The 13,305-nt window shown below is 44.6% G+C and overlaps 1 protein-coding gene across 4 annotated transcripts in view; it reads right to left on the reverse strand.

Moving 5' to 3' along the window:
* The window catches only part of INPP4B (inositol polyphosphate-4-phosphatase type II B), a 1,386,300-nt gene that overhangs the window by 515,273 nt on the left and 857,722 nt on the right, over positions 1-13,305 (reverse strand). For all 4 annotated transcript variants that reach the window (XM_029598221.1, XM_029598061.1, XM_029598140.1 and 1 more), the window contains one exon: positions 11,058-11,137. In XM_029598221.1, coding sequence (XP_029454081.1) covers positions 11,058-11,137 — 80 coding nt within the window. The remainder of the gene's footprint in view (positions 1-11,057; positions 11,138-13,305) is intronic.

Below are 13,305 nucleotides of genomic sequence, written 5' to 3' on the forward strand. Positions count from 1 at the left end.
TTACATTTCTAAACTGCTTTCTTCAAGCCAAGTTCAATCCAAAGCGGTTTACAAAACAGTACAATTGTAACAGATGTAGGCGTGCCTTGAAACATGATAATCATTTTGTTTTGGCAAGGAGCGCAATGTTTGTTTAAGGACCTGAATATATATATATATATCGCAGAGATGAAGAGAGAGAGACGAAGGTATAAGACAGAGTCATTCAGAAAGCTGGAAGGTATAAATAATGCGGACGGAGGAAGTGGGTTTCAGCGGAGAGGAAGGTCTGGATACACTAAGAGGCCACGACTTGAAGCTCAAAGGGCGCAGAATTCAGGAGTCAGAGCAGAAAGGGAGGTCGAGGCACACAGCGGCTTCCTAGTGGATGCGATAGATGCCAGAACTCTGCCACTGTTCTGGCATCTACCGCATCCACTGGAGACGGAGTGGTATCTGCAGTATTGCAGCAGGAAGGAAAGCGGGATGGGCCTTTCATTCCCCGATCTGCAGTCACAATCGCGGTTTCTCTGGTCTTGTTGTTGCACAAGGCAATACATTTTACACAACACCAGGTGCCCTTTATGGAAGCCTAGGATTAAAGCAATGAAAAGATGGGTGTGTGGCGGGCCTGCCTGCCTGCCTGCCTTTTTCTAAAGTTGCCTGGAGAATTCTTGACCAGCAGGATGGGTGAGGATTTAGAAGGAACACAGCGCCTCGTGGGACTCTGTATATTAACAGATTCCCTCAGCCACTGAAGTGGTCCTTTTTTGTTTTCCTTGCAAAACGTTAAAAAGAAGGCATGGGGGTTTTTATTTTTACACTAAACATCCTGGAGAAAAAGATTGCTGATGGTTTTTCTGATTAAGTAATGGCAGCTAACATTACATACAGTATTCCTTGCTCTGGCACACAATCGCTTTTCCTTCTCTTTTTATAATTCTTGCATCTTTCTCGTGTATCCTGTTGGATTCCCCTCTCCGACACTGGGGGGAGCTTAATGGGTATTGCAGTTATTTAGTTATATGGTGCTTTCTTAAATTAACATCATGTTTGGGGGTTTGTTTTTTTTTTTGTAATGATTCTGTATGCAATACCTGGTTCCTGTTACAAATGGTTACTTATAATATTTCTTGGAAAATATAAAAAGAAAGTAAAATAAAAAAAGAATTTGAATACATTAAAAAAATCACTGTTGTCCTCTATTAATCAAATATAATGTACGCATAGGCTGTAATCATATTTTTCAAATATTTATTTGTACAATGTGTATCGTAGGTGTTGACGATCTCTGCAAGGACTGAAATCTTCAGTCTATTTTGCCTCCTACTTATTGATTATTAATAAATCCTTTTGAACATGCAAACTCAGAACTGCTAATTGATTCCCTTGGACATACCTTCCTGCTCATGAAAGAGGCTATGAACACGGAGAAAAGACAAGCAGGCTGCATATTTGCATCGCCTGGTAAATTATAAATGAAAGAGCAGAATTAATGCTGGAAAAGTAACATGCATGACTTCTAGTTGTTCCCATCAAATAGTCTGCCTTACTTCCTATCCCCATCACAATCCCCAATAAAAGGAATAATGTATTGAGATAGGTCGGGACATGCAAGGTGGTGCTTTACAATTAAAGAAAAGTGCTCTGAACACCTCTGCACATATGCTTTATAACAGCATATAAGGTAAAGGTTAAGGTGTACGCTAAGACCATTTAGCTTGCACGCAGGATAACAGGCCATGTACCTCCTACACCAGTCCCAAAACTATTAGCAGGTATGCACTAAAATGAGCACGTACTGCCTGTAAATGAAGGAACGTCAGGTGCAAATAGGGTTTTAGCAGGCAGGTGGAAATGGCGTGGCATGCTTTCATCCAGGCACTCTTTAGTACTCAGGCTAAGATCTAAAGTTTAACACCAGCCTCAGACCAGGTGCTCACGTTTTAGGGTCCACTCTAATTCAAAGGCTCACCTCACAAGATGCATTGCCGATTACCGACGGAGGAGATGGGGCTGCTGGAGCTGGGGAGATTGCCATGGTATAAGGTACAGGATAAGGGGGAGACAGAAGAAGGGAATGGAGACAGAAAAGAGGAGGAGGCCAGGGAAAGAGGCATCCATGCACACTTGGGCACTTCCAAATAATCTGATATATCTGGACAAGAAATGTAATTTTAAAACCAAAGGTTCAGGATGTCTACTGATTTTCAAATATTACGCTGTATAAGATACAAGGAGGTCCATATTCAAAAGCATTTAGCCAGCTAAATCAAAGTTAATATTTGGGCACTTAACCGGCTAAATTCTAGCTGGCTAATAAGGTAACTGGCTAGATTTTAGCTGGCTAAGTTAAGGGTGTTCCGGGGGCATAACTATGAGGAGTTGAGTCAGCCGATTAACAGAGTCATTCATCAAAATGTGTTACGACGTTAACAGTATCGCAGGGCATGAATGCAAATTTTGTGAAAAGGCGGGATTAGGGAGGAGTTTGGGTGGGAATTATGAAAATGAGGGGCACTATTGCACAGTTTAACTATACCTTTCTTGCTGGTGTTAAGCTGTGTGATATGACTGTAATGCAATTTATGATACATTTTTTGAATTGTTTTTGTGAGAGAGAGAGAGAGACAGAGAGAAAAAGAGAGAGAGAGAGAGAGAGAACCTATCTATAAGGCCTTCATAGTAGTCAAGTATTTATATCAATATAGAGGGGGCATCTAATAGCTCGAGGTGAGATGTTGGTGGTAGTTTAAGAGTTTAGGGGCCAGTTTTCCATGCAGAGTGAGACGTACAAATGGCACAGTACACCATGGTGAAAATTTGACCTCATTTGGAATGAGGAAAGTCTCACAAAGATGACATTTCTACTATGTTCTCTCAATCCTAGCTTGATGGACTCTAACAGGGTACCATCAAGCTAGGCTGAGATAACATAGCTCAAAATTTGCTAGCTGGACTGTGTCTGGATATGGACCTCAATGTTGTAACTATTGTAAATAAAGGACCATCCCACGAAATTTCCAATCAAAAGCCATAATTGTACAGAAACAATGCTCTGCATGTGGCCTATGTCCAGCATGGTCTCAGATGGTATGAATAGTCTGAAAGACAAGTGTTTCTGCAGAGACAAGGCAGCAGCTTCTGAGCTGTAAGCTGCTCTAGATCACACTGAGTGGGAATGAGGAAGGATGCTCACAAGGCAGCCGCATGCTACCCAAGGCTGGACAGTCTTTCATCTCTGGTGTGTGGCTTTCTGAGACAGATGGAATGAATGCCGCGGAAAGAGTGAGACCAGCATTGGGGAATGGGTCACACAGTGGTGTTGTGGGTCATCTGAATTTGCCTTGCGGCATATGGCATTGGCCTTTGCCGTGCTCAGTCTGTCCAAAGATGACTGAAGGCACACTGAGGCTTCAGCATGAAGCACGGTCATTGTGCAGTTGTGGTCCCAGCAGTACAGAGTGCTCACAGAGGGAGGATAGTCGAATGCCGGTGGACTTCTGAACCCGGGCTGGCAGATTTTCTGCCCTGGGGCCAATGGGATGGCCAGGTGAAGGTTGGCTAAGGCGCCTTCTAATGCCATTCATTCTTCTTAATAGACACTAGTAGCACATGCTTTTGGTCTGGTTTTTTCTTCCTCTTTCACCTCTTCTCCTGGGGTACAAATGCTCTCTGGTTTCCCACAGCACTGACAGCCAGCCTCATGTGCCAGGCTTACAGAAAACGGAATGAGCCATAACGAGGACTGTACATTCTCTATTTTACATATTCACTTAGTATTTTGTTGCGGTTTCGTGCTATTTAGCCCCCGGATGGCATTGGCACTTAGCGGCTATAGGGTGACTTTTAAAAGCCCAGCATGCGCCAAAGCCAGGAGATACACGAGGAAGTCAGGCTGGTGCACGCTATGCAGATTTTAAAAGCCGACTGTGTACGCGCGTATCTCCCGGTACGCGCCCAAATAAGAAGTTGCAAGAAGAGGTTGGACGTGGTCTGGGCGGGGAATGGGCAGGATGTGGGCGTTCCGGGACTTTAACACAAAATGTGCACAAGAGTGCACCAGGTTTCCCTGCAGCTTAACTTTCCTACTGCTATGGATGGTGTGCAAGTAATAAATAAAAAAATCTAGGCTAGTCAGTGGGGTTTTAAGGGTTGGGGCTAACAGGGTAAAAGAGAGGCCATTTAACTAGGGGGGCTAGGAAGTCCTATTTTTTACCTGGGCGAACTGTGGGCAAACTGGGGAAACTGGGATTGCGTCGGTGCACGCGTCCACTAAAATCCCTCCACTTATGCGTTAGAGGCGGCATTTATGTGCACGGGCACATGGCTATATAAAAGTGTGCGCACATGCACACGCATATAGCCTGTTTTATACCATGCGCACATATACGCGCGTATGTTGTAAAATGGCCAAGGCTTTTAGCGCGAGCCAGCATACGCGCATACATGCACGCCCGCGTGGCTGTATAAAAGTTACCATCTATAGTTTTTCTAGTTTAGCATGCATGCTAAAAATGTTCGTGCACTAGTGAGGTTATTTTTTAGCACATACAGTAAAAAAATTTAAGTGGATCGCAAATATAGGGGGCAATTTGGTAACAACTCACATAAGAAATGGGAAAAACATGCTCATACGTTAAGCCAACTTTTAAAGTGAACTTGCATGTATGTGCTCGCTTCAAAAATGATCCCAACAAAACTACCCTCACAAAATTACACCTGCTAATCTGTATACATGGAACTTGAGAAGAGTTGTATACATATTTTTGAAATTTCCAGAGTATGTGCTTAAGTTCAAACCCTCCTCCCGGGAACACCTCCACTTAGTCCGGGTAAACTTACGACCATATCAGATATGTGCGTGTAAGTCTGCAGCAATTTTATAACCTGCCATATCCTTGGGTACAATGCTGTTTTATCTCCAGAAATGCCTTTGAAAATGGCCCTCCATGGACGTAATTTTGTTACAGTCCACCTAAATATGCACATAACTTACACCAAATGTCAAAAGGAAAACAGGCACAAAATGTGCATGTGTTTATGATCCCTTTTAAAAACGATTCCATTGCAATTACCTAGGCACAATCAACCTGCTAAGTCACGAGCAGACATTTGCTGGGAAACTTCATACTGTGGAAAATGCAAATGTAGGCACAGAACTGCAAAACCCTCCCCAGCCCTGGAGATGTCTCTGCTCACTTGCGTGCAAACATGGCATACGTACCTGCATACCGGGTGGGAAATTTTATGTAACGGGGGTTAAACAAAATGTGAGAGGGTCTGACACCTGAGAAAGCTGAGTGGCAGTCTCTCGGGATAGGGCTTAAAAGGAGTTTGGGTTGAGTGGATTGTGCAGTGGATCCAAGCCCAGAGACTGGGAGGATGTGCAGGTGACCTTAGCTGGATAGGGCTCTCACTCACTGAGATCTGTTCTCTAAGCCTCTCAGACTGCTATGGTCTTTTGGCTTCACCCTACCAACTACGGAAGAATGGGACTCACTCTAAGGCTTATTCCAACAAACAGAACTTTTATTTTTCTGGTAATAACAGCATCAGATTATGGACTATAATAATATAGACGGTACATACGCTTACACCGCTAGGCTGCCTTCAGACACAAGGAAAATTAAAGGTATAAGTGATTCCACCACTATCTACATTTGTCCCCCTACTTAGCAGAATCATTTGCAAACGTTTTGTCCTTTCTCCTCCATCCAAGTTCAAAGCACTAACAGTAAATAGAATTATCACTTCTAATACAGCTCTATTACTTCTCTTGGAGAGACCATGGATATCATAGACGTGACATCAGGTGGGCATCACAAGACATTTCCAGTACGCACTATTTGTCACACACACACAGTATCTCTTCCCCAAGGATTGGGAAACTCTGTTCACTCCAGAATGTCCTTCTCCCAGCTCCTATCCAGACAATCGTCATGAATTTCCCCGGCGCCTTGGCTTTCATCCTTCTGAGGGTCTCCACTCCACACTCTCCCAACAGAAGACTTCCCACACTTCTTCACTCCACCTCCTGGGACTCGGGTCAGGTTTCTTGGTTGTCTCTCCTTGAGGAGACACACCTCTCCCTTGGCTGCTTCTCCAACAGAAGAAATGTCTCATGCCTTGGGTCTTTCTCCTTGAGGAAGAAAACCCTTGCAGGAGCCTCTCAAAAGAAAGGCTGCCCTGGTCACTTAACGCAGGTAAAATTGAAAATTGCTAGGATAGTATGTTACATTTATGCACGTAACTTCTTTGAAAATTACCTCCTAAGTCATCAGCTGACAGACTTTCTGACAATGGGGGCAATTTTAATTTTGGTTGAAAAGCATGCAGGAAATACATTTACTCTTGAGATGGATTAATTTCTGAAAACATTTCAGATATTTTTAGGGAATAAGAAGGAAGTAATGTTACGTTTTATCAGAGAGCGACAGGTCCAGCTATGAAGAAAGATATCCTGGATTTTATCATTCCAAGCTAGATTCTTGGCTGCAGGACCAGATCTATAAAATGGCCTGATCCTTGTAAAAACTGACTGTAGTCCTTATATTGAGGGTTCCCCCCCCCCCCCCCAACAATTCCTTTGGTTTAGATAACTTTAGATGATCAGTATGGAAAATGAAATCTCCAAGAACCACCATATGCAGGGCAAAGGGGAGCCAGCACCATTCTGGATTATGGTGCCACTGAGGATCGCTCCTACCCCAGTAGCACCAGAAAAGGCATCACGGTACGGAGACACTGAGGGCCACTATAGGGTGGGGGGCCTTTTGTTCAAAATTGTATGGGGGGGGGGATGGAGCAGTGAGTCAATGGTGGGGCTTCCTCAAGGGCGCAGGGGTCACTGATGTGTTGGGGGGTAGTGGAGAAGATCGCTTGAGGGTTTAATACTCCTTTAACATCACGGCCTGAGAGTGCTGGTAATGCTCATCCTTTGCCCACCAATCTGCAGTTTTGGCACGTGGGATTTACTAGATTGCGGTACTTGGGTAACACAGTTTACTAAATCTGGCAAGAACTCATGGTAAAACAGAAATGGGAAGGCATCGCTTTACTGCTGCTTAGTTAGTTTGGTAAATTATAAAACACTTCAACTATGTATTACAAAACAGAAAAATTCTCTGCAAAGGTTATATGTGCAGTTCAGAAAAACATTATGTCGCAGAATGATTAGGCCAGAGAATAAATGTAGCCATGATCTCGCCTTTGCATTGCTCTACTTCTGTTTTCAGATAAACTTTCCTGCAGCACAAAAGCACGAAACAAAACTAAGAAATTAAGGACGTTATCAGAAAAACAAAACCAAACCGCTGAGGACAAAATTAACAAACTATAACTAAATTTAATCCAGGTTACAGGCAAGAAACAAGTGACGACTGTTAAAATGGGCCTAGCCCATAAGGATGGCCTGCATGTCCCACTTGAAAGCCACAATGGACGTGCAATATGATATAATATTACCTCTTTTGTCACTAATGGCTTTTCTTTATGCACCGAACCTATTTTTTTGTAGCATGAGAATGGATTGTTTGCTACAGTTCCTCGTATGTCATGCTGGCACTGCCATGATTTATCACAGCCAGTTCTGCACTCTGTGTACAGATAGGCGTGCATGTTTCACTGCACAGGTCCTTACAACCCCTCCTGCCTGCTCGCTTACGGGTAGATTTTAAAAGCATATGTGGGGCCGCAAGCGAGCAACGTGAATTTTAAGAAGCGCGCATCAAGAATAAGGAGACAGAAAAGGGGGCAGGGCTTGAGCGTTATGGGTCAGGGCCAAGACTGAACGCGCATAACCTTGAATTATGCAAAGGTTGAACAAGGCAAAGCGTGCCAAGTTACCTATTGGTCCTGATGAGGAACAAGTCTGGAGATTTTGGGGAGAGAGAGAGCGACTCTGTTAGAGAGACAATTTGACACTCTATATAATCACCCACTATAAGAGGGGCACTTTCAGCTCAGGATGGGTTTTAGGGAGGGCGGTGTTACATTGGTCTGCCTAGGGTGCAAGGGTCTGTAGATCCTTGTAACACTGCCCCCTAAAAAACCCACCCTGAGCTGAAAGTGCCCTCTTACAGCGGGAGATATATAGAGTGTCAGATTCTCTCTCTCCCCCCCAATATAGGCGCATGCGAGCTCTTTTTAAAATGTACCTGTTACTGCTTCCATATTCCATTAATGTGAAAGGAAACCAAAAGGCCTGGGGTTTATTTGGGGGGTTTTTTTCAGGGCTCTCGAAAGACACCATCTTTCTTTTCAACATTCAAGGCTAACTGGCAGCAAGAGGCAGGCAAGACTCAGCTCAAAAATAAATAAATAAACGTGCTCTTTTCACTCTCTCTACAACAATTTAATAGTTCTCAAGAAACTCTTTCCTGACTGCAAAAATATACGACTGTCATGAGCTCTGAATCTAATGACCACACAAATCACTGGAAAAGTGAGCTCCCCGTGCCTTTGTTGTTAGAATTCATCAAATCTATATGGTACTGGTATGTTTAACACTTGGGTCTCCACTAGGTGGCCCCAGCTCCCAGCCCTTGGGGGTTTAGCTCGCAGCAGAGGGATGACCCATTCTAAACAGCACCTCCCCAGAGGCTCGCGGGGGAATGGAGAGCGCCTGGTGCCCAAGGGGGGCTAGGACAGAGGAGAGCGTGGCGGTGCAGAGGGAGTTAAAGTGTGTTTTGGTGAGTTCTTCCAGTTTTAGGCCCCCAGTCTAGGGCAGGAAGGGAGAGGCACTGCCTTGCCAGGCTGGAAGGGAATTTGATAGAGGAAAGGTTCTGCCATTTTCTCTGAGTTTTTGCAGTCCTTTTTTTACCTATGTGACCTGTGCTTTATGGGAGGTTGTTTTCCCTGCCCAGGAATCCAGGAGGAAACTGTATTCCTTTTTGACCCATCAAGATGTGATGAGTTGTGTGGGAGTGAGCCCATAGTGCTATGGTGTAGTTGACACAGCCTCGTAAGAAAACCTACAAGGCCTATGCTGTCAGCTGGCGAATGTGCCCTGAGGCAGGACAGACCGGAGCTTCACCTATACCAGCTGCCACCCCCACAGGTTGAGCTCTTGAGTTCTGGGGGCCGGCAGGACCTAGGTGGGTCCCTATGGCGGTGGGATAAGCAAGAGTCCACGAAAATGCCGGGGTCAGGACAGGCAGCGGGCTGGTGATACAGGGAACAGGCCAATGGTTGGGGCAAGCAGCAAACAAGCGCAATCAGGTCCAAGGCAACGGCCAGGTCCAGATGGCAGGCCAAAGGATGATAAGGACAGGAGAGGAGACACTGGCAGGCCAAAGGATGATGAGGACAGGAGAAGAGACACTGGATAAAATGAGCTGGGTAAGGGAAGGCTGGATGAGACAGACTCGGCAAGGCAAGGCTGGAAGACCGGAACGCAGGAACAACAGGGAACGCAGGAGTAACACGCTCTGCTCTAGGCAAGAGACCCGTTGTTGAGGTGGCATTAGGCAGTCCAGGGAGCCCTTTTGTAGTCAGGGCTTGCTTATGACATCAAAGGGCACCCCGGGGCTTTTCCCACGAAAGGCCCTTTAAGAGATGATGCGCGCTGCACGTGCGGGTCTCTGGAGACCCCGGGAATGGCAGGAGCATGGCAGCGTTCAGGCTGCGTCAGAGCCACGTCGGGAGCATGGTGGCGTCGTTCAAGCGGTATCGGAGTCGCGTCAGGAGCTGGGGCCCGTTAGCATGCGTCGTCGTTCCTGCTGTGTTGAGAGGTTGCAGGGGTGAGTTGGAGAGTGCGACTGGTTGCAGGCCTACCCTGCGGCCGGCCAAAAGTAACACAAGAGGGGATTGCAACAACCATCAAAGTGAAGGGAGAGTTATTTCTTTCCTGTTTTGTCTGCCTGAGTTTGGGAAGGAAATTTTTCCTGCCACCCTTCCTTATCCCAGAGGTGGGAAATTTAAGAACTGTTTTTCAGTAGAGGCTTTTCCTTCAGGAACATCTACAGACATCTGTTTGAGGAGGAGCGAAGAACATCTGGAGAGCCCCAAAGGACACAGGACACAGCCAGGTTGGAGATCAGGAGTATTACTGAATGTATTTATAATTGTACTGATTTGTACATTATCTAATCTGCCTAGCACATTTTGATCCCTATAAGCGGAAGATCAATATTTTTAAGTAAATAAATACATAGCCTTGGGCTTCAGGTACTGTGGGGATCCAGCCATGGTTAGGGCACCCCAGCCACTTTGAGACAATTATCATTCCACCCCATGAGGATAAACAAGCTGCACATCCACAGAGGTACAGAGACTTTAAATCTGTGCTCTCATATGGCAGACGAAGCTGGATGTAACTGGGCACGTCACTGTTTCCTCATTTGAATTCTTTTGCCATCAATCATGGCAAACCTTTATTTGAACACCCATCCAGTGTGCCTAGCCTGGTTTGTCAGTGTACCTTCCCCAAAGAACCATAGTAACACACATGGAAGGGACTTCACCTATGCCCTGGGCCTTGAAGGGTATCCTTCCCCCCAAGAGACCAAGAACCCACACCCGAGGCAAAAGGACTAGTGACTGTGACACTGGGATTAAGCCCGGGGATTTTTATGGCCCCGCTAGAATTCAGTCCACACACTGAACTGGGGATACATACAGAATAACCTTCAACACCACTCTCTGAAGTTAAAAGTGTCAATGCAATGCCACGTCAAACTGGCACATTTGCTATAAATGAACCATGCCTACAAGAAACCTTCCTACATTTGAATTCTAAAAAGAAAAGTACTCAGTGCAGTATTTTAATTAATGAGCTTAGTTAATTTTTTTCTTCTCTCTTTATAGAAGCCTTGAAAGGGTTCTTCTATTTTAGCTTTACTAAACTCTTATTATAGGGGATCTTATCAAAGAGCCTTTTCTAACCTAGCAAACAGAAAGCTCTGACTTTAATAATTGGCATTTCACGTAAACTGTGCATAGTCGAAACCGTCACTTTAAGTTGACACCTAATACACCTGAAATAATTCAATGAGTTTCAAGCACAGTAAAACATTTTGTCACTAAATGTCATTGACTGCTCATTTAAAATGCCTTCCAATAGACTGGAGACCTACCTCAGACTGAGGGTCAGTCGTGGCTCCTTTGACTTCACCAGGTCCCCTACTTTAAAGGTAGTACAGCCCAAGAAACTTCGCTAGAAACCAAGCAGGGAAAAGAAAAAAAAAAAAAGATACCTTTATTAATTTCTGATGCTTTAATCAGTTTAATACCATCGCTCACAAACCTGTTGGTGGCAGCAAGAAAAAGATATTAAACTGGAGCCCACTGGCTCTTAATCTATTATTCTGCAGAATGCCTCTGATGGATCAGTGACATGATTAGCAATACATTCGTTAAGCTTGGTTTTTCACAGGCAAAAAAATGTATCTTGTTCATTAAAAACACATAATATGATAATAATGACAAATGGCGGCCTGCAGTGTCTATGACATCAGGATCATTCATACACGGAGAATAAATGCCAGACGACTCTTACATGACTAGTCTGTGCATACCCAGGGGGGTTCTGGTTTCCTCGTAAATCCTAAAACCAAAAGCAATGTCCTTTCCCGAGGACCTGAGATGTGTCCATATGGCTAGAGTACGTTTTTCCCCCAAATTCTACCCTGCCAGTTTTCAATCTTCCATTCTGTCCACGTATGTATTTTCTCTCTACAACGCTGTTTTAATTTCTAGCCAAAAAAATATTTCATTAAATCAAAGACCATACAACCTGGTAACAACGTTTCACATGATCTGTTTATGGCTAAAGCCAAAAGTCATTACTCTGTCCTTATCCTACTTAACCTGTCTACAGCTTTTGATACATCACCACCTACAACTTGGATTTCCACTTTTAAATCTTATGCCTGATTTTCTGCTTTTAGTCTTGTTAATTAACTTTCTTTTCTTTTTAACCATTGTCTACTTTTATGAAATACCCCAGGTCTCTTGTTCTGTAATGTTTGTCTTATTAGACTGTGAGCTCTATTGAGCAGGGACTGTCTTTTCGTGTATTTGTACAGCGCTGTGGAGTAGTAGTAAGTAGTAACATCACAACACATGAGCTCAGACCTGTCAGAGATAGACCAGAGCAGTGCATTCTCAAATTACAGTTAAAAACCCTCAGCATAATTGGATAGGGTGAAGTGGATTGTCATTTGACATCAAAGAGAAAACAAATGAATGCAATTTAATTATAAATAACTCTGAGTTCAATTTGTTGAAATTCGTACTGCAGAAAATTTTTACAGCCAAATGTTGTTCATCAGGTTTGGCAACTAAAAATAACCACAGCTTATTTACATTCTACCTTTCCAAAGCAAATTACATTCAGCTAATGTAGGTACCTCACTGTCCCCAGAGCATTCACGTTTTCAGGCCCATGCAATCTCATGGGCATAAAAAAAAAACCGGACGCACGTGTTTTTGAACACAGGCACAGCCACCTCTCCCGGGCGCTCGATGCAATAAGCAAATGAGCTGCCGCGCTAAAAGGAATGCGCGATGGATAATTTGTAACGTCCCTAGCGCTCTGCCTCGGGCGCTCGGGAGAAGTGGCTGTGCGTCCATAACAGCCTGACCAGAGCTCCCTCCCCGGCAGGACCTTTTCACTGTCAACGATAGTAAGTAGGAGGAAGCACAGAAAAGCAGTTTGTTTTTTTTTTAAGTTGAGCCCTTGACGTGCGTGAAGACTTTACTCCTGCTCCGGGCAGGCATAAAGATTTGATGGGTTAAGAAGTGCGCCCAGGCGCTCAGGGATTTTTTTTGCATCGCAGGGTAATGGCTAAAGGCCTCCTCTACATGGAATTGACAAGTGAGGAGCACTATTAGCTACGTGCAGGTTTGGACGCACTCATCCCCTTGTTGTATCAGGGGCTATGGACGCACCTGAGTGCTAGGCTCGGTGCGTGATATTACATCGGCCTGCTTACGTTTTGCACCAGAGGAAGTAGAAGATGAAGTGACTCACTGAAGGTCACAAGGAGCAGCAGTAGGATTTGACCACTGGCTTCCCTGGTTTACAGCCCACTACTCTAACCACTAGGCCTCTCCTGCACTCTGTAAAGGGCTATTTTCAAAGACATGCAGTCTGAAAAATTGCCCACCTACTCCATGCGTGTAGATGTCCAGGTAAAGTTTAAAAGGAGCACGCGTGCGCCCATTGGGCATGCAAGCAAAGATATTCTTGATTTTATATCATGCGTATCATGGAAAATATCCCTGCCACGCGTACGTGTGCAGCCTTTACACTTGCAAAAGTGACCATACGGGGGGAGGGGGAAAGGAGGGAGAGAGACAGACAGACAGTCTGACACTTTA

This window comes from Rhinatrema bivittatum, chromosome 1, assembly GCF_901001135.1.
Source record: "Rhinatrema bivittatum chromosome 1, aRhiBiv1.1, whole genome shotgun sequence".
In the NCBI taxonomy this organism is placed as follows: domain Eukaryota; kingdom Metazoa; phylum Chordata; class Amphibia; order Gymnophiona; family Rhinatrematidae; genus Rhinatrema; species Rhinatrema bivittatum.